This window comes from Saccopteryx bilineata, chromosome X (genome assembly GCF_036850765.1).
Source record: "Saccopteryx bilineata isolate mSacBil1 chromosome X, mSacBil1_pri_phased_curated, whole genome shotgun sequence".
NCBI lineage: Eukaryota > Metazoa > Chordata > Mammalia > Chiroptera > Emballonuridae > Saccopteryx > Saccopteryx bilineata.
The window spans coordinates 59,081,496-59,109,430 of record NC_089502.1 but is presented as its reverse complement, the minus strand read 5'-3'; the positions used below and the strand labels follow the sequence as shown (position 1 = coordinate 59,109,430).

The window sequence follows — 27,935 nt, the reverse complement described above, 5'->3', positions numbered from 1 at the left end:
TGTGTTTTTTGGGGGGAGTTAATTAAGTGACTGGTTTAGATTCATATATAAGGGTGTTTCTAGCTTTAAAACCCTCTGTGCTTTGTCTCCCTTTCCTATTTTTTGCTTGGAGAGTTCATTGCCCATGGTGGTGAGTCACATTTAACTGTCTAGTTTTGAATTTCCATCCCTCACCAATCCTGCTGGCAGGCTCAGAGATCCTGCTGGCAGGCTCAGAGATCTTGCTGTCTCTGACATATACTCCTATGCACTATTTTTTTTTTAAATGTCAAAGTGGAAAATGGAATTCCTTACTCTCAGATGTCACTGTGTTTCATCACTCACCATATCTACAATTGTTTATGGGCTGACTCAGAGATTCTTGTGTCTGTTCCCTTTTGGATCCTGCAATATTTCTGCTCCCTCTAAATAAGTTTCCTGTATCTTCTGAATCTATCTGTGCCTTTCATCTCTTTTTCCATTAGGGTCAAAGGCTCTCTGGAAGACACTTATCTCTGGAAAGGGTCTCTAAGCAAAGGATGCAAGAAGAAATTCATTGGTAAAGTCAGTCTGATAACAATACAACTCTGTAACCAGCATTATTTATTGAGCTCTTACTCTGTGCCAAACATTGCATTAATTACTTCACATGCGTTATTTCATGTAAGACTCACAGCAGTGCTGTGAGGTAAATGTTGTTATTATTCTCATTTAATAGGCGAAGAAAACTTAGATTCAGAGAAGTTAAATCACATGTCTGTCTAAGATTACAGAGCTAGGAAGTGGTAGAGCTAGCATTTCAGCCCGGGGAATTTTACTCCAATATCACACTTTAAAACACTATGTCATGCTGCTAGAGGTGTGTGAGTTGTCCAGATCTAGTGAATGTAAATGAGCATGTCGTTGGCTAATGGCCGTTTACCTGGGGCTGAGATGGTTCTGATCCATCCTGGGTCCAGAGATATTTATTATAGGCATCCCAGTGTCCCAGAGTCCTGCTCATTTACAAACTAGCACCTCCAAGTTTCGGCTGGAGCCCAATTGGTTGGTTTCCAAGGCAGTGAGGAGTGGATTCCAAATTTCCTCCTTTGCCAGTGCAGAGACAGAGCTTAGAATAGACAAAAGCGATGTTAAGAGCTCAATGAGTCCAGTGCAATGATAACTTAATTTGAAAAGAGACTTACAATCTGAAAACAGGGAAATGTGTGTCAGAGTGTAATTAAAGAGTCCATCTGGAAATGTTTAGTCTTTTTCAGATGAGTATTGTTATTGCTTGTTAAATTTATTTTTCATTTCTTAAGAAATTCATTCTTCACTGATGGCTATCTTTTAGGCAATAATTTAAATGCTCTAGTCCAGGAGTTGGCAAATGTTTTCAGTAAACAGGTGGGTAGTACACATTTTAGTCTTTGCTGTAACTACTCAACTTGCTCACTGCATCATGAAAGCAGCCACAGACAATGCAGAGATAAGTAGGAATGGCTAAATTCCAATATCACTTTATTATAGACACTGAAAATTTAATTTTATATAATTTTCATGTAAAAGTTTTTATTCTTCTCTTGATTTTTTTCCAAGCATTTAAAAATGAGAAAACAAAAGAATGTAAAAACCATTCTTAGCTTGAAGGCTGTACAAAAGAAGTGGTAAACCAGATTTGCTCCATGGATCTTGGATTGCTGACCCTGCTCATTAGTGTCTAGTGCATATTTTGAAGTTCTAACTTACTCTGAAGTGAGTTAGAAATGAGCAGGATTGTACTGATTTAAAATGAAAACAGATAAGTACAAAATAGCCAAAGGGTGACACTATTTTCTATGCCTTAGTTCCTGCTGCCCATACCCAAATTTTACTTTATTCTTTGCTTTTGTTTTTTATCTTCCTCTAGGTTGTTTGGTTGGGGATGAATGTTTTCTTGTTTGTACATGCCTTCCTGTCATATGAGAAGGGTGACAAGTACTACTACACAAGAGAAATCCTGGGGGTGAGTATCACAGTTGTAATGTGAGGATCCTAGACATTTTTTCTGTGTGACAGAGACAGAGAGAGAGACAGAGAGAGGCACAGATAGGGACAGATGGACAGGAAGGGAGAGAGATGAGAAGCATCAACTCGTTGTTGCGGCACCTTAGTTGTTCACTGGTTGCTTTCTCACATGTGCCTTTATCAGGGGTGGGAGGCTACAGCAGATCAAGTGACCCCTTGCTCAAGCCAGTGACCTTGGGCTGAAGCCACCGACCTTGGGCTCAAGCTGGTGAGCCTCGCTCAAACCAGATGAGCCCATTCTCAAGCCAGCGACCTCGGTGTTTCAAACCTGGGTCCTCCGTGTGTCAGTCCAATGCTCTATCCACTGCAGCACCACCTGGTCAGGCCCTAGGCATTTTTCTTGTTTCTGATCCAGCTCTTTTGAGACCTAATGCCCTGATGGCCTCTAGGGCTAGAGTTGCCAGAAAAATTACAGGATGCCCAGTTAAATTTGAATTCCAGAAAAATAACGAATCATTTCTTTTGGTATAAGTAGTTTCCAAATATTACACAGGTATACAGAAAGTCCTTGCTTAACATTATCATCAATAGGTTTTACAGCTTCAAGCAAAATGACATGTAATAAAACCAATTTTACTCTGGGCTAATATAAACAAGAGTTAAGTTCTGATTGCATCTCATCAGCATTATAACAAAATGACTTTATTCTAGGTCCTGCTGTTCCAAAAGAAAAAAAATGATAGGTTTCCTTGGTGATCTGAAAGTGGCAGAGCATTCCTATGAAACCTTTTGTAAGCCAAAATGGCATAAAGTAAAAAAGCAATTACCATTAATTTATGTGGAGAACATTTTGAACATTCCTTGACCCCTAAAATAACCTCTCAAATCATACCAAATAGGCTTAAATTACATCTGGTTTTATACTAAGCATAACATTCTTATTAGCTCTGATACTTTAGGACACACCTTGCTAACAGATGTACATAATGAATCAAGATAAAGCCCAGATGCTCACAGACAGTTTGAGCTCGGGCAGCTTGGTGCTGAGATGCTGAGGTAGTTTCTGAAGGGCCTTGGCGGTCCACTCGCTGCTGCTCAGCGTGCACACTACCTCGTAATAGCTGGCTTAAACAAACGCTGAATGCTATTTTTGCTTTTAATTTTTGTTGTTGCTATTGTTAGTGGAAAAGGTACCAATGTAGGATTTTTGTTAAAGCTAAGTGGCAGAACACAAACTCTCAAACACTAGGGTGATATCTGTATTCTTTTTAAAAATCTAATGTTCAAATTTAGCCATGCACCCTGTATTTTTGTTCACAAAATCTGACAGCTCTATGTAGGGCACACTCCCCAGACCTATTAGTGCAAACACACAATAAAGTAAACTATTAAGCAGTGCTTTTCAAACTGGTTTTCATGGAAACCCAGATGCTCCTACAGGGTAGAAGGGGAAGGTTAACTGAGCAGTGCTTCTGCCACTGCCCCTGCTTCAACCAAAGCAGCCCTTAACTGTCTTAGATTCCTGCATATGAGTTTAAGAGTTTGGTTAAAAATAAACAGGTCCTGGCCGGTTGGCTCAGTGGTAGAGCATCAGCCTTACATGTAGAAGTCCCAGGTTCGATTCCTGGTCAGGGCACACAGGAGAAGTACCCATCTGCTTCTCCATCCTTCCCTCTCTACTTTCTCTCTGTTTCTCTCTTCCCCTCCAGCAGCCAAGACTCCACTGGAGCAGAGTTGGTACAGGTGCTGAGGATGGCTCCATGGCCTCTGCTTCAGGCACTAGAATGGCTCCAGCTGCAATGGAGCAATGCTCCAGATGGGCAGAGCATCGCCCCCTGGTGGGCATGCCAGGTGGATCCTGGTCGGGCACATGCAGGAGTCTGTCTCTCTGCTTCCTGGCTTCCCACTTCAGAAAAATACAAAAAAATTAAAAAATTGAAAAAAATAAACAAAACCACCACTGTGGATGATCTCACAGAAGAATAGCTTCTATTAAATAAGGATACTTAGGAAGGTATGTGGGTTGGGTCGTGCTGCAGAACTCAAGGTCTGCAGAAAGGGAAGGTCGGGTCTGTGTAACAGGACGGAGAAGGCTGGGAAAATGGTGTATTAAGAATAGAACATGTGGTACATCTATGTATAGAATACCGCTGAGCCATAAGAAGTTCAAGTATTGCCATTTGTGACAACGTGGATGGACTTGGAGAGTATTATGCTAAGTGAAATAAGTCAGTCAGAAAAGGACAAGAACTGCATGATTTCACTCATATCTGGGATACAAAACAACAAAGCAACAAACAAAACCCCTCATGGGTACAGACAACAGGATGATGGTTACCAGAGGGGAAGGGGAGCGGAGGAGGATGAAGAGGGGAAGGGGAGTTGATCCATGGTCATTTTGGGTGCTGAGCACACAACAGAGTATACAGATGTCATGTTATAAAGTTGTACACCTCAAATTCATATAATGCTACCCCAGCAAATTTAATAATAATAATAAAAGTAATAGAAGAGGAAGGTTGGAGGTGGAGAGAGCACATTGGTGTGGGAGTTTGGGGGGAAGCATGAAGATGGGAAGGGTTCTCTGACAGGCTCCTAAATTCTGACTAGAGAAGCAAATATGACTGCTAACTCTGGTCAGTTATTCAGTAACAACAAGTGAGGGCTTTGGTTAAATCACTGTTATGTTAGGCCCTGGCCAGTTGGCTCAGTGATAGAGCGTCGGCCTGGCGTGCAGGAGTCCCGGGTTCGATTCCCGGCCAGGGCACACAAGAGAAGCGCCCATCTGCTTCTCCAACCCTCCCCCCCTCCTTCCTCTCTGTCTCTCTCTTCTCCTCCCTCAGCCAGGGCTCCATTGGAGCAAAGTTGGCTTGGGCGCTGAGGATGGCTCTGTGGCCTCTGCCTTAGGCGCTAGAATGGCTCTGGTTGCAACAGAGCAACGCCCCAGATGGGCAGAGCATCGCTCCCTGGTGGGCATGCCGGGTGGATCCGGGTCGGGTGCATGTGGGAGTCTGTCTGCCTTCCCATTTCCAACTTCAGAAAAATACAAAAAAAAAAAAAATCACTGTTATCTTGACGGAAGCCTTATTCTATTAGCTTTCCACAAAGATCCACACATGTACACATTTAAAGACAGCTTGTCCTTTTTAAAAATCCTCCTTTTCTCTCCATAATCAAAGAATCCATGTTGAGATCACAACTAATTTAAATGTTCTGTTTGTAGCTTATTTCACCCTGCTGTTTTCTGTGTTAAATGTCGGTTCTTGATCCTTCTTTGAAAACTACAAATACAAAGGAAGTGATAATATGTTTTAAAAATAGCTTTTTTAATTAAGGGAATGGTGCAATAAACGTAGCTACTTGTTAAGAGCTGAGTTGTTTTATGATCAAAAAGTCAGCAGTAGAAAAATGAATCATGCCGATATCCTGTGGGCATTTCATTTTTAAAGGTCCTATTAAAAAATTAATTATAACTAATGCTGCATTTGATGAGATCAAATGATATAGAAGTGTATAAGTAAAATGTGAATATTACCTTCCCATCCCATGCCCCAAATATAACCATTATTAATAGTTTGTTGTGTGTGTATATATAGATATACTGACATATGTTCATGAATGCATCAGACATATGGGTTTTGTTTTGTTTTTGAGGTAGATATTATTCTTATTCACTTTTTTCCTGTATATGGTAAAATTTGCTCTTTTTGGTATATTGGTCTATAAGGTTTTTTGATAGTTTATTTTACTTATTATTTTTATTTAGAAATTAAATTTAATGGGGTGGCATTGGTCCATAGGAACACATAGGTTTCAGGTGAACGTCTCCATTGACACATGAAATATTTGTTGCATTGTGTATCTATCATTTGGAGTTAAACCACTTTCTGTCACCATACATTTGGCTCTGTTAACTCCATTTTCCTCACCCCTCTCCCTCTGGTAACCACTCCATTTTTTTCTATGTCTGTGAGTCTCAGTTTCATGGCCCACATATGAGTGAAATCATATCATTCTTAGCGTTTTCTGACTGACTCATTTTGCTTAGCATAATATTCTCAAATTCAGTAGGACACATAAATTTTTAAAAATTTTAACCAAAGATGGTATCATGTTGTAGATATTGGCTGGAAATTTCTTCCCACACTTAGTATATTTTGTTTATCTTTCCATGTGTGTATGTGACCAGTGATGTGTGGGAACCAGCTCTTATCAGTTTGCAGTAACCAGTTCTGTGCATCTTTTATCAAGCCTGCATTCAGTGGCTTTCTTTTTTGTGTGTGACAGAGACAGAGAAAGACAGAGAGAGGGACAGATAGGGACAGACAGGAAAGGGAGAGAGATGAGAAGAATCAGTTCTTTGTTGTGGTACTTTAGTTGTTCAGTGATTGCTTTCTCATACGTGCCTTGACCAGGGGGCTACAGCAGATGGAATGACCCCTTGCTCAAGCCAGCAACCCCATGCTCAAGCTGGCGAGCTGTGCTCAAACCAGATGAGTCCCCACTCAAGCCGGTGACCTCGGGGTTTCGAACCTGGGTCCTCTACATCCCAGTCTGACGCTATATCCACTGCGCGGCCACCTGGTCAGGCTCAGTGGCTTTCAATGACACCAAGTTGGTATCTTGAAGTCTGCCATGGTGAAAGTATTTACAGCATGTAAATTGGCAAAGGCTGGAAATAAGGACCGCTGTCTCCCCCTGAAAGCTGATTGTTAAACACTGACTACCTCTACACCACTGCATAGAGCTCTAATCCTTTTGAAAACATATCACTCCATAGCATTGATGTGCCATAATATATTTATTTATTCCACACAGTATTTCTTAAATTTGTGCTCTCTCTAGGAAAAATGCAGAGAATTATTTAATCAGGATGAAGCAGAGCAAATGAGTAACAGAGGAAGCGGTTTAAGTCCGTAGTCAATGAGGCATTAATAACAGCAGCAGTTGAATTAGATTATCAGTGTTGATGTTGAAAAGTGAATATAATTTGGGATATTTCAGTGTGCTGCAATGGGAAAAAAAAGATTTGTTCTAAAAAGAATTCTTTTTATACAAATGGCCTCCAGAGAATATGGAGCTATGAAATTCTAGTCCTACAATTCACAATTCACTGGCCAATTTTGGACTTAAGAAACCTGTGTAACTTAAATTAGCAAGCCAAGGGAACCAATGTGGAAACACAGCATCTTCGAGATGAGCAGAGAAAATTTACTCAGAAATGGAACAGACGGTCTCTACCAAAAAGAGTCGGAGTGTGACTCAACAGAGGGAGAAACACTGGTCACATGCAAGAGCCCGAAATGGAAAACAGTAAGGCCGCTCTTGTTCACAGCACTGCCTGACATTTTAAGCCATTACGGATGCAAGGCAGGTCTTACCTGGCTCATTAAACCCACTGTTATGTTTCTCCGGGTTCAGGTTGTATGGAGAAACAGTTTTTCTGCCAAAAAGATTACTAGAAAAAAAAAAAGGCTGAGAAATTGTTAAGTCTGACCCATATTTTTCCCTTTAGCACATACAGGCACGTATGTAAGGGCCAGCCAGGCAGCTGAGGCGCAGCAGTAATTGCCTGGCAGCTGTGGGATGGTCACACTCCACAGCCTGCACTCGGGGCCAACTCTGAGTACATGGAGCCAACTCGGAGACCAGTGAGAGAAGTTGGATTTAGCGACCATGGAATTGAGCATATTTTTTTTCAGTGTATATCTAATCAAGCCTTTTTCTGGACTAAGTACTTTTTTGAAGCACTGATTTCTCGTCTCCTTTTCTAGCAGTTTGTACTGCTGGATTAGATTGATCTGTTGGGTCTGTTGCCTGGTGACCCCCTAAAATCAGTTTGAAGTTATATTCTCAGAACTTCTCCCTTCTCAAATCTCTACCTGAGTTGAATACTTTTGCTTTGAGATATTCATTAGTTTTGCTTTAGGCTTTACTCAATTATTAAAGATACCTTAAATATGAGAGATTACATTTCAATTGTTTTTGTACATGATTATTACGTGCTTATAATCACTACATTAGAAATACAGAAAAGAGTAAAAACAGTCACCATCTATAATTATACTTCTAAATATATAAGCTTTATTTAAAATGCAAATAAAAATGTGTGATCCTCAAGATTGTTTTACAAGGGACAAGCAATAAAATCGTAACTGAGTGCATTAAACAAAAATACTAATTGCAAAGTAATACACCCATGGAATATGTTTGTTAGCATGGAATCATTAAATTTTGTTATCCTTCATATGGATAAATGTATAGTCACACACTTCCAAATCACTGTTACGAGAATTTCTTGATTCAATACTAAGTTTAGCAAATTGTCAGTCATTTGCAAATAGAGAACTGGGCCTGATTATTCCAGCTATTGAGAAAGAAGGGAGGGAGCTGCAGCATGGCCACTTCCAGGTTTCAGACAAGAGGACTAGGCACCTGCTCCCCTGCTAAATGGTCCGCTGAAGCAGCTGATATTATCTTTTCTCCTTTGCTCTAGTCGGCGCTGGCTTGGGCTCGAGCTTCTGCTCGCTGCCTGAATTTTAACAGCATGCTGATCCTGCTTCCCATGTGTCGAAATCTGCTGTCCTTCCTGAGGGGCGCCTGCTCAGTAAGTCCCAACCACTTGTAGGTCAACTTTCACTTTAAGGAAGGTGATTTAGAACACCTCAAATGAAAAAGAGAAGTGAATTAGGGTAAAGTTTCAAAGAACAATGATTTTTTTTTTTTTTTCTGAATAGCAGTACATCGTGTATTACTTTTAGGGCATTTATCTGAATGTGAGTTTATAAAGTACCTTCAGTTAAATTAAACTTATAAAAAAAAAGAAGACATATCACAGGGTTTTTGGGAAAAAATGAGAAAAAGAATGAGAAATGACTGTGGTGTAAAATATAACTTTCTCTTACTTTTCACACCACTCTGAAGTATGAATCACTTATGGTTTGTAAATTAAGACGTAAAAAAAAAATAGACAAGAGCCCCTGGTCTCTTCAGTCAGTAGCTCAACCTGGAGACCCTAGGAATGAAAGCCAGAAGGACTCCTTTGGTAGCCAAGAGGGTGGGTAAGGGTGGGTGGGTATTGGCATGCTCTGTGTAAGACATGTTGGTTATGGGCTGGTGAATTTCAAAAGGCTGTCGGGGAGACATCTGACCTTGATCACTTTATATTTGTAGCTTTGTAGGCGCACCTTGAGAAAGCAACTGGATCATAACCTCACTTTCCATAAGCTGGTGGCATATATGATCTGCCTACACACAGGTAACTAAGGCACACCATAAAACTGCAAGCTTCAGCCTGGCCTGTGGTGGCGCAGTGGATAAAGTGTCGACCTGGAATGCTGAGGTCGCCAGTTCGAGACCCTGCACTTGTCTGGTCAAGGCACATATGGGAGTTGATGCTTCCTCCTCCTCTCTCTCTCTCTCTCTCTCTCTCTCTCTCTCTCTCTCTCTCATGCTTACTCTCTCTCCTCTCTAAAATGAATAAATAAATAAATAAATAAAAAGACAATTGGTGATTTCTTAAAAAACAAAACAAAACAAAAAAAAAAACTGCAGGCTTGCAGGCTTCCGGGCATTCTGAGTCTAGTTTCATTCATCCATGCATATAAGATATTCAAAAAGTGCTTATTTTACACCTGGCACTATTTGTTATGCACTGTTGTAGACCTATTTTCATAGAACTTATATTCTATTTGGGGGGGAACAGAGTATGAAAAAGATCTTGGGTCTCTCTATGATCAAGGTTTATTGGACACCTTCTGTGGACTTGGCACTCTGCTAGAATCTATATATAAGATTCTTCTTTTCTAGTGGGGCATGCCTGACATAATGCCCCTTGTTTTTCTTAAGTGATAAGTGGGGAGACAGAAAGACAGACTCCTCCATGTGCCCAACAGGGATCCACCAAGCTAGCCCCCTAACAGATGACGCTCTACCCATCTGAGGCCATTGCTCCATTGCTCGGCAACCCAGCTATTTTAGTGCCTGAGGTGAGGCCATGGTGGTATCCTCAGTGCCCTGGGCCAACTTGTTCCAACTGAACCATGGCTGTGGGAGGGGAAGACAAAGATAGAGAGAGAGAAGGGAGGAGATAGGGGTGGAGAAGCAGGTGGTCGCTTCTCCTGTGTGCCCTGGCTGGGAATTGAACCCAGGACATCCACATGCCAGGCCGACACTCTACCACTCAGCCAACCAACCAAGGTCCATAATGCTCCTGAGACACCTCTCCCAATCCTTTTCATCTTTCCATCTAGCTATTCACATCATTGCACACCTGTTTAACTTTGAACGCTACAGCAGAAGCCAACAGGCCACAGATGGATCCCTTGCTTCTGTTCTCTCCAGCCTATCTCTTCAAGAGAAAGAGGGGGATTCTTGGTTAAATCCCATCCAGTCTTCAAACATGGTGAGTTGACTTAATGGCAAAGCATCTGGGCTCTGGTCACAAACAGAAAAGGCATGGTATCCTTGGTGGATACTGTGTCAGATTGCCATTTCTCCTTTCATAGACAGTGATATATGTGACATTCACCAGCATTCCTGGTTTCACTGGAGTGGTCATCACAATAGTACTTGTTCTCATGGTGACTTCAGCTATGGAGTTTATTCGGAGAAGTTATTTTGAGGTCTTCTGGTATACACACCATCTTTTTATCATTTACTTCATCGGATTAGGGATTCATGGCATTGGGTAAGGTCCTCAAACTTTCTTCTCATGCCCCAGTCCCTGACCTTGCATAATTCTTTGCTTTAAGCTGTCCTTCTTTATCTATTTCAGTGGAATTGTCCGGGGTCAAACAGAAGAGAGCATGAAGGAGAATCATCCTCACAGGTGTGCAGAGAGTTTTCAGAAGTGGGATGATCATGACTTCCACTGCAAGCATCCTCAATTTGAAGGGAACCCTGCTGAGGTAAAAACCCTATGAACAAGGATAAATTCTTGTTAGAAGCTGTTGTGCTTATTGTTGTTATTACTACCATTATTAGTTCAGCCAATATATCCACAAAATTCCTACCATCAAGAAACCCCAATTTCTCTGGCAAGAGGCTAGGGAATTACCATTAGCAGAGGACCCTGAAGAGGAAGAACCAATGGTAGTGCATGCTATGAAACCATCTCTAAAGGTAATAATCTTATTTATTTATTTATTTATTTATTTATTTATTTATTTTTCATTTTTCCGAAGCTGGAAACGAGGAGGCATTCAGACAGATTCCCACATGCGCCCGACCGGGATCCACCTGGCATGCCCACCAGGGGACGATGCTCTGCCCCTCCGGGGTGTCGCTCTGTTGCATCCAGAGCCATTCTAGCACCTGAGGCAGAGGCCACAGAGCCATCCTCAGCGCCCGGGCCATCTTTGCTCCAATGGAGCCTCGGCTGCGGGAGGGGAAGAGAGAGACAGAGAGGAAGGAGAGGGGGAGGGATGGAGAAGCAGATGGGCGCTTCTCCTGTGTGCCCTGGCCAGGAATCGAACCTGGGACTCCTGCACACCAGGCTGACGCTCTACCGCTGAGCCAACTGGCCAGGGCCTAAAGGTAATAATCTTAGCCCACATTATTATTAGTGTTTATCATGGACCAGGTTTGCTGCATAATAAGAATTATCTCATTTGTACATAGCAATAATTTACGAGATAAGTACTTCTTTTGTCTCCATTTTAAGGCAAAAGGACTAGAATTCGTAGAGATGAGGTAAACTGCCAAGTAAGCAACTAGAGAATGTAATGTGTGGCATGGTGACTACAGTTAATAATACTGTATTGCAAGTTTCTGAGTTGCTAAGGGAGCAGATCTTAACAGTCCTCAGCGTAAGAGAAATATTTAACTATGTAAGGTGACAGACATTAACTAGACTTATTATGGTGATCGTTTTTGCAATATATACAAATGTATAATCATTATGTTCTACTATCAAAACTGATATAATGTTATATATCAATCATATCACAAAGAAAAATAAATTAAAATTGAAAAGACAGTTTGGTATTAACAAAAAAAAATATCTGTATCTTATACTATTCTTGTCACTTTTTTCTTAGTAAATGATGTGGCCATTACTATACTTGTATATTTTGTACATACCTTCTTTTTTTTTTTTTGACAGAGACAGAGAGAGAGAGTCAGAGAGAGGGACAGATAGGGACAGACAGACAGGAACAGAGAGAGATGAGAAGCATCAGTTCTTTGTTGTGGCTCCTTAGTTGTTCAGTGATTCCTTTCTCATATGTACCTTGACTGGGGGGCTACAGCAGAGCGATGTGACCCCTTGCTCAAGTCAGCAACCTTGGGCTCAAGCCACTGACCTTAGGCTTCAAGCCAGTGACCTCTGGGCTCAAGCCAGCAACGAGGGGGTCATATCTATGATCCCATGCTCAAGCCAGGAACCCCTCCCTCGCTCAAGCTGGTGAACCCATGCTCAAGCCAGCAACCTCAGAGTGTTGAACCTGGGTCCTCCATGTCCCAGTCAGATGCTCTATCCACTGTGCCACCGCCTGGTCAGTCTGCATACCTAATTTTTTTATGCTCCATTGCCTAGAAGTGAAATTTCTGAGTAAAAGAAAAGGAATGCTTTCCAGGTTGTTGAGTTGTGTTGCCAAATTGTTTCCTGGGAAGATTCTACTAATCTGTACTTCCACCAGCTGGACATGTGAATATGCTGTTCCCTGCATCTCAGTTATTGGCGGGCATTATAGTTTAAAGCTAGTTTTCAATTTGAGAGGCCAAAATGCTATTTAGTTTTAATATTCATTTTTCTGATTACTTCTGAAGCCCAAAAATTTCCCCACATGGTTATTAATCATTTCTGAAATTTTTTTTCATGTCTTTAGAATTCAGCTGGGGATTTGTCCCAAATAGGAAATAGTGACAAATTGTATAATTCCCACTTTCAGGTTGAATAGCCCCATCTCTGCCTCTTTTCTCCCTAGAGATACTCAAGGAAGTTATTAACCTGAACCAGCATGAGAAAGCTCATTTCACACAACTCTGATATATCATAATCGAACAATTGTGCAAAGAGAGACAGGACTGAGCATTGCCAGAAAATACATTTTCAGTAGCTCCTGTGCATATGGAAGCAATTTGCTACCTTTAAGAAGATTTCAGGGATAGAAAGGCTGCTTTTAAAAAAATGTAGACAAGGTAAAAAGTATATGATCCTGTTAGGTGTTTTGAGCATCTGAGCAAAGAGGTGATGGATAAGTACCAAGTTTTATATATTGTTACAAATAGTGTTAGCCACTTACTTTCACCTTTGTGTTTGTTTTCTTTCTAATCATCTGCTTCTATTCCACATCTGTTGTTTTTTTCAGGTTGGATAAAGTGTCATGGAAAACGATTTTAGATTCTTAAAATAAAATTATATGTATATTACATATTATATAATTTCCCCCCATGTACTTTATTTCTGTGCTTTTCTTTTGTTTCCTGGTGAGACCTGTAAAAATTCAGGAAATGGTCGGCTTTATGAGGAGATTAGCAAACAAAACCATTATAGTTTATTTCTTTCCATTTCTGCCTTCAAGATTTGGTGAAATTAATGGCTTAATAATGAGACACAGCAGAGAACTCAATAAGTATTTACTGAATGAAGGAATGAATCACTGCACTAATAAATCCTAAACAAAAGATTAATGTGTGACCTCATTCTTGACTCTGTTTCTGTGCAGTCTTGGAAGTGGATCCTCGCCCCAGGTATTCTTTACATCTTTGAAAGGATCCTCCGATTTTACCGATCCCAGCAGCAGGTTGTGATTACCAAGGTAAAGCAAATGTACTTTCATCTTGCCATGATAAGAGTTTTGTTCTTCCTGGATATATTGTAGAAATAAGTTACCCATTTTGTCACCCTGAAAGGGAGAAAAAAAAGATATTGCAGGTAACATACTTCATTTCTTCCAGTACTGGACAGACTTTGGGAAGAGGGGTTTGGCAGAAAGTGTCAGCATGGGTCTGTGTCAGAGGCTGCAAATAGCCAGCCTGTGCCAGTTCTAGCCCACAGACGTGCTCTGTTTGGCCCACACACTCATTGCTTAGAAAGCTGAATTGGTTGCTAACACTTAAAAATCTAGATGGAGGCTTTCACATTAAAAATGATATTTCTGGAAAAAAAATGATATTTCTGGCTTCTCTTGAAAAATGAGGCAACCTCATAACAGTGAGTCACAGTTCCATAGTGTAACCATTGTCTTCACTAAGTGACTGCTACTCCCTTAAGAAAGGACTTGTGCTAAGAAATTGCCACTCACACAGCCCTCTGGCTTTATTCATTTACTTTATCAGCCTGCCCTTGTTGCCATTTGACATTGCCTCCTTTGGTCTCTGCCTCGTTCACAGGTCGTCATGCACCCATCCAAAGTTTTGGAATTGCAAATGATCAAGCCTGGCTTCAGCATGGAAGTGGGACAGTATATTTTTGTTAATTGCCCCTCAATCTCTTACCTGGAGTGGCATCCCTTTACTCTGACGTCTGCTCCAGAGGAAGACTTCTTTTCCATTCATATTAGAGCAGTAGGGGACTGGACAGAAAAACTCATAAAGGCTTTTGAACAACAGCATTCACCAATTCCCAGGTAGGTCCTGGAGAGCCGCAGAGACCCAGGCCAGGATGCAGATGAAAATAAGAATGAAATTACTCATTGAACCTTAAGTCTAGTACAATATAATATGATCAGAATAAACAGGCCAATATCAGCTGTGGGAACTGCTGTGTCTCTGGGAGGACACTTGAGGTTGGGGTGGAGACGGGACTTCATTTGCTCATTGTCTTCTGTCTTCTGCCAGGATTGAGGTGGATGGTCCCTTTGGCACGGTCAGTGAGGATGTTTTTCAGTATGAAGTGGCTATATTGGTCGGAGCAGGAATTGGGGTCACCCCCTTTGCTTCCATTTTGAAGTCTATTTGGTACAAATTCCGGCATGCAGATCACAACCTCAAAACCCAAACGGTACATTCCCTCATACCACTTTTCATCTGACTGGATCTGACAGGCCCATCGCTTTCATGGACTAGGCTGTTTACACTTGATGAGAGAATAACCCCTCCCTGGAGTTACGAAAGCAAGTGATCACTTCTCTCTACCCAGGCGTCCACACTCTACAGCAGCGGTTCTCAACCTGTGGGTCGCGACCCCGGCGGGGGTCGAATGACCAAAACACAGGGGTCGCCTAAAGCCATCGGAAATACATATTTTATTTAAAAATGTATTGTATAATAAATGTATTGTATAATAAATGTATTGTATAATAAATGTATTGTATAATAAATATGTATTTTCCGATGGCTTTAGGCGACCCCTGTGTTTTGGTCCTTCGACCCCCGCCGGGGTCGCGACCCACAGGTTGAGAACCGCTGATTTACAGAGTGATCATGAACAGGGTCTTTGTTTTTAATTTGAAATTTAAAATGACTTTGAACTGATGATGACATTGGCGATGTCTCTCTACATAAGGGAAATGGTCAGAACTCTTCACATTCATGCTGCCTAAGGTCTACTGTTCTGTGAGGTGACTTTTCAGGTCACTCTAAACTTGATCAACAAATATACAGTATATCTACCTAATCATGTCACCATAATGTACATTGTAAGTAAGGGGCACTTGATGAGGCTCTGTTCTCTCTTGCTGATTCCAGATATATTTCTACTGGATCTGCAGGGAGATAGGTGCCTTCGCCTGGTTCAATGACCTGTTGGCTTCCCTGGAACAGGAGATGGAGGAATTAGGCAAAGTTGGTTTTCTAAACTACCGCCTCTTCCTCACCGGATGGGACAGCAACATTGTGAGTTCCAATAACACACTAATTCCCAGGTTGACTGCAAGCTGAATGTCAGACAAGAGACAGTGCATGTTGATTGGAAATAATTATTTCTTGTGATTTCCTGCCTGACTTCACCCACACACAAAAGTGTACAAGTGGCTGAAGGAAGAGACAGCTATCAGGATCTGCTTTTTCTAACTTTTTCTTTCTCTGACTCCAGGCTGGTCATGCCGCATTAAACTTTGACACAGCCACAGATATCCTGACAGGTCTGAAACAGAAAACCTTCTTTGGGAGACCTATGTGGGATAATGAGTTTTCTACAATAGCTACCACCCACTCCAAGTAAGTGCATTCTCTTTGGCTTAGTTGAGTTTACAGAGTTAGGGTTTAAGAAAAGTATTACAGTACGTTGAACATTCTTGGAAAAAGATCTCTAGGGAAGAAACTATTTGCATCATTCTTAGATTCTTGCTTAAAACTGAGGAAATTCCATCTGGGCTTTCAGCCAAATAAGGGTCATGACCTTGTAATTGATGAGATGTTTGCTGTCCCCACAAGCCCCTATTGAAATAGTGAGGCAAAAAAGACTCAGTTCTGATCTGTATTACCAAGCAACATACATAACTAGAACAATTCAAATGCATTGTTTTTGGCTTTAGTAACCTCTACTTAAAGTAGCAAGGGTTTGGAGTGTATCTAGTTAACTGATGACCTGACTTTGGTCTTTCTGGAAGGGTTTGAGACATGCAAGAGCATACAGGAAAACCTGGTGCTATGAGGTCAGCCATGCTAATGAGAAGAAGATTAAGCTAATAATGCTAGATTAATTCCAGAAACAAGTTGGCAGGTGAAGATCAATTCAGTTCCACAAACATTATTGGTTACTTTCTATAAACTTAGCACTCACTATTCTAGAAGTTTTGGAAGTTGAGAGAGAAATAAGATGTGGTTCTTGCTGACCAGGCAGTGGCACAGCAGAAAGAGCATTGACTTGGGACACTGAGGTCCCAGGTTTGAAATCCCAAGGTTGCCAGTTTGAATGTGGGCTCATCCAGCTTGAGTGCGGGGTCTCTGGCTTCAGTGTGGGATCATAGACATGACTCCATGGTCCTTGGCTTGAGCCCAAAAGTCGCTGGCTTGAAGCCCAAGGTCGCTAGCTTGAAGCCCAAGGTCGCTGGCTTGAAGCACAAGGTTGCTGGCTTGAGAACAAAGGTCGCTGGCTTGAAGCCCAAGGTCGCTGGCTTGAAGCACAAGGTTGCTGGCTTGAGCCCAAGGTTGCTGAACAAGGAGCCACTGGCTCAGCTCTAGCCCCTCAGTCAAAGCACATATGAGAAAGCAATCAATAAACAACTAAGGTGTTGCAATGAGTTGAGGCATCTTATCTCTCTCCCTTCCTGTCTGTTTGTCCCTGCCTGCCCCCCCTCACTAAAAAAAAAAAAAAGTATGTTTTTTGCCTTCAAGGTCCACACCTTATTTTTATGGTTTTGTTTTAATGTTTAAATTATTTTGATTTTTAAAAACTGAATTTATTGGGGTGACACTGGTTAACATAATAATACAAGTTTCAGGTTCCCAGTTCTACAATACATCTCTGGACATCATACTGTGTGTTCACCTCCCCAAGTCAAGTCTTCAGCCATCACTATTTATCCCCCTTTACCCCCTACAATAACCATACTGGTGTCCTTGTTTATGAGGTTTTTTTCTTTATTTTTTGTCCTTTTTAAAAAATATATATTTAAAAATTTTTTATTTATTGATTTTAGCAAGAGAGGAACAGAAAGAGAGAGAAACAGGAACATTGATCTGTTCTTGTATGTGCCCTGACTGGGGATCAAACTGACAACCTCTGTGCTTTGGGACAATGCTCTAACCAACTGAGCCATCTAGCCAAGGCTTTTGTCCTTTTTTACTCAATCCCTTCATTCCCCTCATCCAGTCCCCACCCCTGACAGCTGTCAGCCTATGAGTCTGTCTCTATTTTGCTTGTTAGTATATTTTGTTCATTAGATTCCACATATGAGTGAAATATGTTGCTTATCTTTTTAAGACTGGCTTATTTCACTTAGCATAATGCTATCCAGGTCCATCCATGCTGTTGCAAAAGGTAAGATTTTCTTCCTTTTTTATGGCTGCATAGTATTCCACTATGTAAGTGGACCACAGCTTTTTTTAATGTTTTTATTCAAGTCCTTTGTCCATTTTTATTTATTTATTTCTTACAGAGACAGTGAGTCAGAGAGAGAGGGATAGATAGGGACAGACAGACAGGAACGGAGAGAGATGAGAAGCATCAATCATTAGTTCTTCGTTGCGCGTTGCAACACCTTAGTTGTTCATTGATTGCCTTCTCATATGCACCTTGACCGCGGGCCTTCAGCAGACTGAGTAACCCCTTGCTGGGGCCAGTGACCTTGGGTTCAAGCTGGTGGGCTTTTGCTCAAACAAAATGAGCCTGTGCTCAAGCTGGGGACCTCGGGGTCTAGAACCTGGGTCTTCTGCATCCCAGTCCGACGCTCTATCCACTGCACCACCACCTGGTCAGGCGACCAAAGCTTTTTTATTCATTTATCTACTGATGGGCACTTGGACTACCTCCAAATCTTGGCTATTGTAAATAGTGCTGCAATTATAATAGGGGTGTATATATTATTTCATACTAGTGTTTTGGGATTCTTCAGATAACTTCCCAGAAGTAGAATCCCTGGTGTCATAAGGCAGTTCCATTTTTAATTTTTTGAGGTAACTTCATACTGCTTTCCACAGAGGCTGCACCAATATGCATTCCCATCACCAGTGCAGGAGGGTTCCCTTCTCTCCACACTCTTCGCCAGCACTTGTTGTTTATTGATTTATTTATGATAGCAATTCTGACCGGTGTGAGGTGGTATCTCATTGTTGTTTTAATTTGCTTTTCTCCAATGATTAGTGATGTTGAGCATCTTTTTATGTCTATTGGCCATCTGTATATCCTCTTTAAAAAACTGTCTATTTGGATCCTTTGCCCATTTTTAAACTGGATTTTTTTTTGGTGTTGAATTTTGTAAGTTCTTTATACATTTTGGATATTAATCCCTTATCAGATGTATTAAAGAATATGTCCTCCCATTCAATGGGTTGTTTATTCATTTTCTTGATGGTTTTATTTGCTATGCAAACAAATTTTAGTTTCATATTGTCTCATTTATCTATTTTTTTGTTTCCCTTGCCTGAGGAGATATATCAGAAAAAATAATTGCTATGAGAAATGTCTGAGATTTTACTGCCTATGTTTTCTTCTAGAATTTTTTTATACTTTCAAGTCTGATATTTAAATCTTTAATCCATTTTGAGTTTACTCTTGTGTATGGACTGAGAACATGGTCTAGTTTCATTTATTTTTTTACATGTGCCTGTCCAATTTCTAAACACCATTTATTGAATAGACTGTTTTTGCCCCATTGTATGTTCTTGTCTCCTTTGTAAAATATTAATTGAACATATGAGCATGGGTTCATTTCTGGTCTCTTTATTCTGTTCCATTGATGTCTGTTTTTATGCCAGTACCATGCTGTTTTGATTACTATGGCCTTATAGTATAGTTTGATATCAGGTAGTGTGATTCCTTCAACTTTGTTATTTTTTCTCAATATTGCTGTGGTTATTCTGGGTCTTTTGTGGTTTAATATACATTTTTGGAATATTTTTTCTACTTCTTTTTTGGTATCTTGATAGGAATTTTGTTAAATCTATGGATTTCCTTGAATAATATGGACATTTTAATGATGTTAATTTTTCCTGTCTATGAATACAGTGTATGCTTCCACTTATTTGTATCTACTTCAATTTCTTTCTTCAGTGTCTTAGAATTTTCTGAGTACAGGTCTTTTACATCCTTGGTTAAATTAATTCCTAGGTATTTTATTTTTTATTTTATTTTATTTTATTTTTTTTTTGTATTTTTCCGAAGCTGGAAACAGGGAGGCAGTCAGACAGACTCCCGCATGCGCCCGACCGGGATCCACCTGGCACGCCCACCAGGGGGCAATGCTCTGCCCATCCGGGGCGTCGCTCTGTCACGACCAGAGCCACTCTAGCGCCTGGGGCAGAGGCCAAGGAGCCATCCCCAGAGCCCAGGCCATCTTTTTGCTCCAATGGAGCCTCAGCTGCGGGAGGGGAGGAGAGAGACAGAGAGGAAGGAGAGGGGGAGGGGTGGAGAAGCAGATGGGCGCCTCTCCTGTGTGCCCTGGCCTGGAATCGAACCCGGGACTTCTGCACGCCAGGCCGACGCTCTACCACCGAGCCAACCGGCCAGGGCTTTTTTTTAATTTTTTTACAGAGACAGAGAGAGTCAGAGAGAGTGATAGATAGGGACAGACAGACAGGAACGGAGAGAGATGAGAAGCATCAATCATTAGTTTTTTGTTGCGGCACCTTAGTTGTTCGACTGCTCTCTCATATGTGCCCTGACCGTGGGCCTTCAGCAGACCGAGTAACCCCTTGCTCGAGCCAGCGACCTTGGGTCCAAGCTGGTGAGTTTTGCTCAAACTAGATGAGCCCGTGCTGAAACTGGAGACCTTGGGGTCTCGAACCTGGGTCCTGCGCATCCCAGTCTGATGCTCTATCCACTGCGCCACTGCCTGGTCAGGTGGTATTTTATTCTTTTTGAAGCACATGTGAATGATATTGATTTCTTAGTTTCCCTTTCTGATAGTTTGTAATTGGTTTATAAAAATGCAACTTATTTCTGGATATTTATTTTGTATTCTGCCACTTTACTGAATTTATTATTTCTAGTAGTTTTTTGATGGAGTCTTTAGGGTTCTTTATATATAGAATCATGTCATCTGCAAGTACTGACAGTTTTATTTCTTTTTCAATTTGGATGCTTTTTATTTCTTCTTTTTGTCTGATTGCTATGGCAAAGACTTCTAGTACTATATTGAATTAGTAGACATTTCTGTCTTGTTTCTGATCTTAAGGGAAAGGTTTGTAGTTTTTGCCCCTTGAGTATGATATTGGCTGTGGGTTTCTCATATATAGCCCTTTTCACATTGAGGTATGTTCCTCTATTCCTACTTTTTAACCATAAATGAGTGCTGGATTTCAGCAAATGCGTTTTCCACATCTATTGATATGATTATGTAATATATCCTTCATTTTGTTAATGTGGTATGTCATGTTTATTGATTTGTAGATGTTGTACCAACCTTGTATGATCTAAAATAAATTGTACTTGGTTATGGTATGTGACATTTTTAAAGTATTGCTGGAACTGGTTTGCTAATATTTTGTTGAGGATTTTAGCATCTATGTTCATCAGGGATATTGGCCTGTAATTCTCTTTCTTTATAGTATCTTTAATGATTTTGGAATTAGGATAATGCTGGTTTTGTAAACTGAGCTTGGAGTGTTACCTCCTCTTGCATTTTTTGAAATAGTTTGAGGAGGACAGGTGTTATTTTTTCTTTGAATGTTTGGTAAAATTCACCAATGAAACCACCTAGCCCAGAGCTTTTGTTTGTTGAGAGTATTTTGTTTACTGCTTTAATTTCACTAGCTGTAATCTGTTGATTCAGATACTCTGATTCTTCCTAATTTAGTTTTGAAAGATTGTATGTTTTAGGAATTTACCCATTTTGTCCAGATTTCCCAATTTGTTGGCATTTGTTGTTCATTTCTTATAATTCTTTGTATTTCCTTGGTGTCAGTTGTTACTTCTCTTTCATTTCTGATTTTATTTATTTGGGTCCTTTTTTTTTTTCTTCTTCATGAGTCTGGTTAAATGTTTATGAATATTGTTTATCTTTTCAAAGAAGCAGCTCTTAATCTCCTTGATCTTTTTCATTTTTTAGACTCTATTTCATTTATTTCTGCTGTGATCTTCATTATTTCCTTCCTTCTACTCACATTGGGCTTTATTTGTTGTTCTTTTTTAAAGTTCCTTTAATTGTGAAGTTAATTGTTCATTTGAGATTTTTTTTTGTTTCTTCAGTTAGGCCTGTAATGCTATGAATTTCTCTCTTAAGACTGTTTTCACTGTGTCCCATAGATTTTGGATTGTTGTGTTCTTGTTTTCATTTGTTTCACGTTATCTTTTGATTTCTTCCTTTATCTTGTTGTTAACCCATTCATTGTTTAGTTAACATATTATTTAGACTCCATGTCTGTGTGTGTGTGTGTGTGTGTGTGTGTGTTTTCTTGTGATTGATTTCTAGTTCCATACCATTATGGTCAGAGAAGATGCTTGATATGATTTCAATTTTCTTAAATTTATTGAGACTTGTTTTGTGTCCTAACATGTGGTCTATCCTAGAAAATGTTCCATGTGTACTTGAAAAAAAATGTATATTCTGCTCCTTTGGGTAAAATTCTCTAAAGATATCAATTAAATCCATTATCTCTAGTGTGTCATTTAAGGCCACGATTTCCTTGTGAATTTTCTGTCTGGAGGACCAATCCACTGATGTCAATGGGGTTTTAAAATCCCCTACTGTGACTGTATTGCTGTTGATTCCTCCCTCTATATTCATCAAGATTTGCTTTTCATATTTAGTTGCCCCTACATTGGGTGTGGAAATGTTTACATGGGTTCTATCCTCTTGTTATATTGCTCCCTTTATCATTATGTAGTGTCCTTCTTTGTCTCTAACTATAGTCTTTGTTTTAAAGTCTATTTTGTCAGATATAGGTATTACTATACCAGCTTTTTTTTTTCATGTTCATTGCATGATATATGTTTTCTATCTCTCCACTTTTAGTCTGTATTTTTTGTTCTGAAGTGGGTCTCTTGTAGACAGCCTATATATGGGTCTTGCTTTCTTGTCCATTCAGCTGCTTTATGTCTTTTAATAAGAGCATTTAAGCCATTTATATTTAAAGCACATATTTATTTCCATTTTATTCTTTTAACTATGTTCTCTGTTGTTGTTTTTTCTTTTCTTCTTATTCTTAGAGCAGGCCCTTTAACATTTCTTGTAATACTGGTTTGATGGTAACAAATTCCTTTAGCTTTTTCTTATCTGGAAAGTTCTTTATTTCTCTTTCAATTTTAAAGGACATCCTTGCTGGGTATAGTAGTCTTGGTTATAGGTCCTTGATTTTCATCACTTTGAATATTTCATGCCAATCCCTTCTGTTCTGAAATGTTTCTGTTGGCAAGTCAACTGATAGTCTTATGGGATCTCCATAGTAGGTAACTAACTGCTTTTCACTTGCCTTTTAAGATGATCTCTTTGTCTTTGAACTTTGTAATTAAGATTTGTCTTGGTGTGAACCTCTTTGGGTCCATCTTGTTTGGGACTTTGCACTTCTTGGACTGTGTGTCTTTTTTCCTTACCAGGTTAGGGAAATTTTGGGTCAGTATTTCTTCAAATAGGTTCTCAATCCCTTGCTCTTTCTCTTCTCTTTCTGGTACCCTTGTGATATAGGTGGTGTTAAACTTCATGTTGTCCCAAAGTGCTCTTAAACTATCCTCATTTTTTAAAATTCCTTTTTCTTTTGCTGCTCTGATTGGTTGTCTTTTTCTATCTTGTTGTCTAAATCACTGATTTGATCCTCTCCTACATCCAACCTACTATTTCTTCCAGTGTTTTCTTGAGATCAGTTATTATATTCTTCATTTCTGACTGGTTCCTTTTTATGGTTTCTATGTTATTTTTTATGCTTGCTATTCCTTTGCTGAATTTCTTACTTTGTTCCTTGAGCAACCTTATAACCACTACTTTGAACTATATATATCTGGTAAATTGCTTATTTCCATATCATTTAGCTATTTTTCTGGAGATTTCTTCTGTTCTGTCATTTGGGGCCTGTTTCTTTGTCCTTCCATTTTGGCTGCCCCTTTGTGTTTGTTTCTATGTATTATATAGCTCTGCTATAATTCCCAGTCTTCATGGGGTGACCTTATGTAGTAGGTGTTCTGTTGGGTCCAGTGGTGCAGTTTCCTTGATCACCTGAGCTAGGTGCTCCAGGAATACCCTTTGTGTGGGTTATGTGGGCCCTCCTGTTATTATTGAATGTAATTGCTATTGGCCTGTATATCAATGTATGTAGAATAGCCAAAAAGTGGAAGCAACCCACATGTCCATCAACAGAGAATGAATAAACAAAATGTGGTATATTCACACAACAGCTTATTCTGCAGTGAAAAGAGTAAGTTCTGATGCATGCTGCAACATGGATGAACCTTGAAAACAGTATCTTAAGTCCATGAAATGAAGCACAAAAGGACACATATTGTAGGATTCAACTTATATGAAATGTTTAGAACATGCAAATGTTTAGATAGAAAGTAGATTTGATTGTCTGGGTCTGGGGACGGGTAGTTGGGAAGAAATGAGTGACTGCCAATACGTACGGGGTTTCCTTTTGTGATGTTGCAAATGTCCTTGGATTAGATAATGGTTGTGGTTGCACAACTTTGTTGTTATACCAAAAAGCACTAACTGCACACTTTAAAGGGGGAAATGTTATGACATGTGAATTAATTCAATTAAGTAAAAAAAAGGGGAGAGGAAGGTATGAGAGAAGGAAGGAGACGGTGAGACACAGGGAATAGATAAATGCACAAAGAATGGCTGTAGTGGTAGCTACCCCATATGTACTTGTTATGTGCCAGGCATTTTTCTAATTGGTTTATATGTGTTTTTCATTTAAACTTCAAAACAACCCTATAAAGTGGGTACTAATTTTAGCCCCATTTTACAGGGGGCAAAACTGAAACACAGACATTAAGAAATTGCCCAAAGTCACACACCTGGGGCAAGTATCAGAGCTGGGATTTGAACCCAGGTAGCCTGACTCACTAGAGTCTAGCTAGCACTTAACCTCTATAGGTAGGGCACGACATCTGAGCATCTGTTTTCAACAGAATGGGAAAGGCTGAGCACTGAACATGATAAGGGCTGAGAGCACATTTGGCACTCACAGAAAGAAAAGGTGAGAAAACTGCTTTGAAGGATGTGAGAAGGGTGTCAATAATTTTTATTCAAGGTTGTCAGTAGTAGAGGCCTTGTCATTTCTTCATTCTAACAACATCACAGTCTTTGCGACATTCTAGCCTACTGTTCTGTTCTTGCAGATCTGTAGTGGGAGTCTTCTTATGTGGTCCTCAGGCTTTGGCAAAGAGCCTGTGCAAATGTTGCCACCAGTACTCCAGTCTGGATCCTAGGAAGGTTCAATTCTACTTCAACAAAGAAAATTTCTGACTTACAGGAATAAGGACTTTAATCTGCATTCAGGTTTTCCATCTTCAACGACTTACTTGTTCTGGTCATGTTTGGGCTGCCACATAAGGAAAATAATGTGCCTCAGGCCTTGACTCCTTGGCATTCTTTTTGGTTGGATTCAGTTTTGTTATTACTGAACTTTAATAACCTAAGAACTTCAGAAGTGACAATAATTGTAAAGCCCACGTAGCCTTTCTTGGAAAAATAACCACAAATCATTCTGGAATGTCATGAATACAGCAAGGCCTGATAGCAGAGGTGGGTGACAACTTAACCCCAGGTGATTGTGTTGATTGCAAGTGTTACAATTTAACCTCAGGTGGTCGTGTTGGTTGCAAGTGTTACTATTTCCTGAACTTTGGGTCACACCCTTCCCTCCCACCCTCAAAAATAATTTCTAAGTAGGGTAATTTTTTGAAATAAAAATTTATTTCAGAATTAATGACAAAACATAAGCAGCATAAATAATAAAACATAATTACCAAGAACCCCCATCCCTATATATGCTATATACATCCTTACTGTTATTCTTAAACACGATCTTATCCAGTGTGAACAGCTATTTATGCTTTACTTATTTTTGCTTGTCAAAAAAAAATAATAAAGGATTTTCCTCTTTGTATTTGGGAAAGAAAATCTTGAAAGTATACTAATCATAATTGAAATCGTATAATTGAGAGCCAGATATTTTATCATTAGCTTGCATTGTTCTGTTGGAAATAATTGCAAAAACTTGAACTCGATCTTATGACAATTTATTTAGTTAACAGGGGCTCTTTATCACCATTATTATTAAGAGGTTTTATTAATCTCTAGTTTTATAAAAAGATAATTTAGATTTTGATAACACTCTTTTGCTCCTACCTACTTATTCATTAGGGAATCATTCACCAAATGACATAAGCAATTTGCCTTTTCTTTTTCCTGTCAAACTGCTTTTTATTCCTCCCATCCACCTAGCTCTGGGTTGTTAGTAGTCACAGTGAATCAGTAGATGGAAAGAAGACCAAGGCCCTTAAAAAAAGGGAAAAAACCCACATTTCATTTGCCCAAAGACAATTCAACTCATCAGATTTATAAGAATGTTTCTCCTGAATTAGCATTATAGCACCTATTTCTTTATTTACCATTAAGTGACCAAAAATGAGTAAATAGGTGTTTCTAATTATCCAGAAACCTTTAAGACTTGAAGGATTAGTAAGATCAATTTTTTGTCACTAGTCTGCTGAACAAAATAAAGGTAAGTCAGGAACTCATGATAGTGAATTATGTTTCATTTATTAATTGGACATCAGTAGAAAGTACTAATGGATGTTTCTGTAGGACTAGGTTGGGGTAACCCTACTGTTGCTGATTCCCTTGATTTTAGCTGTCTAAATCTAACAAGGCTTTAGAAAAATACACAATGGCCTGACCTGTGGTGGCACAGTGGGATGGGGCATCGACCTGGAACACTGAGGTCACGGGTTCGAAACCCTGAACTTGCCTGGTCAAGGCACATATGGGAGTTGATACTTCCTGCTCCTTCCCTCTTCTCTCTTTCTCTCTCCTCTTTTTCTTTCTCTCTCTCTCTGAAAAAAAATTGAATAAAGCCTTAAAAAAAAAAGAAAAATACACAATGAAACTGTCAATATGGTTCTATTAGATAACTGCTGACTAAATGACAATTCGATTTTCAATAACTTTGGCTTGGAATCTTAGTGTTCTCTGAATGCCTTATGATGAGTTCCTAATGAGAAAGGCTTCACTTTTGATCCCAATATCTAAATTATATTGACTCTTCGAGATATGACTGCTGCTCAAGTCAACATATCAAGGTCAAGAATATTCATGGAAGTAGGCAGAAAAGGTAACGATAATAAATTACACACACAATCAGCATTCAAGCCCATATTGGGGATGTGCAGGACACCCAGAAAGCTCCAAAGCTATTTTGAGCAAGTTTTTCTTCTGAGGTTGTAATATGAAGTTATCTTATTCAGTAAATTCTTGTATTAAACTTTTATGTATCACAGTAGAAAATTCCTCAATTTAAATCCCTCATAAAGTTGATTATCTTTGCATTCTTTTGCCTGACATGTAAGCAATATGCTATTACATTCTCTAAGCCTATCGCAGGCTTTTAAATCACTTGACCGTACATCTAATCTGTGGTAGGATTCTGAGAATATAAATAGGCTCGAGTAGTTCCAGTGGAACTTTAGTAATGATTAAGGCACCTCATAACCTCTTGAGGTTGGCCTACTGGAGAGAAATCACGTCCCTCCTTCATGCCACTGAGAGAACACTAGGCTAGAAGAGCCATAGGTTAGAGCTAGGGCACTAATTATATTCATACCTATGTGCACAGAAGCAGGTAGGGAGGGCCTAATGGGCAAACTGACTGCTTGTGTTCTACATTTGGTCCTCTTCAAATAAAAAAGAATGTAAAAGCATTAGGGTTTTCTGTGTTTTAATTTCCCAGAATAAATCTGGTTATAGGGTAGGTCTATAGGTTAGTGACTAAAAGGTAGGATGAAATGTATTTCGTACATTTGATTTCTGTTCAGTTTTTATTTTATCCTGAATATATGAAAAATTATTGGCTTTTTAAACTTTTAAGGTTGACTAGCCATACTGAAGAGTTTTAGTAAAGACAATTAAATGTCAACAGTCTCTTGTGTTCATGACACACTAGGACCAGTAGCTAATACATCTCTTAACTCTGTATTATACATGTAAATAGAGCAGCTGTTGACAAAAAAAAATGCACTTTTATATCTGGATTTTTCTAAACTAAATATACTGCTCTGCTAGGCTCTTTGTTTTGTTGGCCTTTTGACCATTTTATAGCTCTAAGCACATGTTATTTCCTTCCAGTAGACTCAGAAGTTCTAGCAAGTTCTCAAATGCCAAATCTTATTATTCCCACCCGAAGCAAACTAAGGAAAAACTAAGTGTCAGAAAACATTGCTTCTGAGAAATTCTCAAATATCACGAAGAAGAATAAATGGTTAACTT

General features: G+C 39.6%; 1 protein-coding gene and 1 non-coding gene across 2 annotated transcripts in view; both read left to right on the top strand.

Moving 5' to 3' along the window:
• NOX1 (NADPH oxidase 1) overlaps nt 1-26,570 on the top strand; it is a 28,285-nt gene extending 1,715 nt beyond the window's left edge. Inside the window, exons 2-13 of the mRNA XM_066249204.1 lie at nt 1,868-1,963; nt 8,462-8,572; nt 9,139-9,223; nt 10,218-10,369; nt 10,473-10,654; nt 10,742-10,874; nt 13,635-13,727; nt 14,302-14,537; nt 14,749-14,911; nt 15,598-15,744; nt 15,944-16,068; nt 24,788-26,570. Coding sequence (XP_066105301.1) covers nt 1,868-1,963; nt 8,462-8,572; nt 9,139-9,223; nt 10,218-10,369; nt 10,473-10,654; nt 10,742-10,874; nt 13,635-13,727; nt 14,302-14,537; nt 14,749-14,911; nt 15,598-15,744; nt 15,944-16,068; nt 24,788-24,914 — 1,650 coding nt within the window. The 3' untranslated portion in view covers nt 24,915-26,570. The remainder of the gene's footprint in view (nt 1-1,867; nt 1,964-8,461; nt 8,573-9,138; nt 9,224-10,217; nt 10,370-10,472; nt 10,655-10,741; nt 10,875-13,634; nt 13,728-14,301; nt 14,538-14,748; nt 14,912-15,597; nt 15,745-15,943; nt 16,069-24,787) is intronic.
• Nucleotides 3,526-3,601, top strand: TRNAV-UAC (transfer RNA valine (anticodon UAC)). The gene has a single exon. It is a non-coding gene; the product is annotated as a tRNA-Val (tRNA).
• Nucleotides 26,571-27,935: the final 1,365 nt, after the last annotated feature.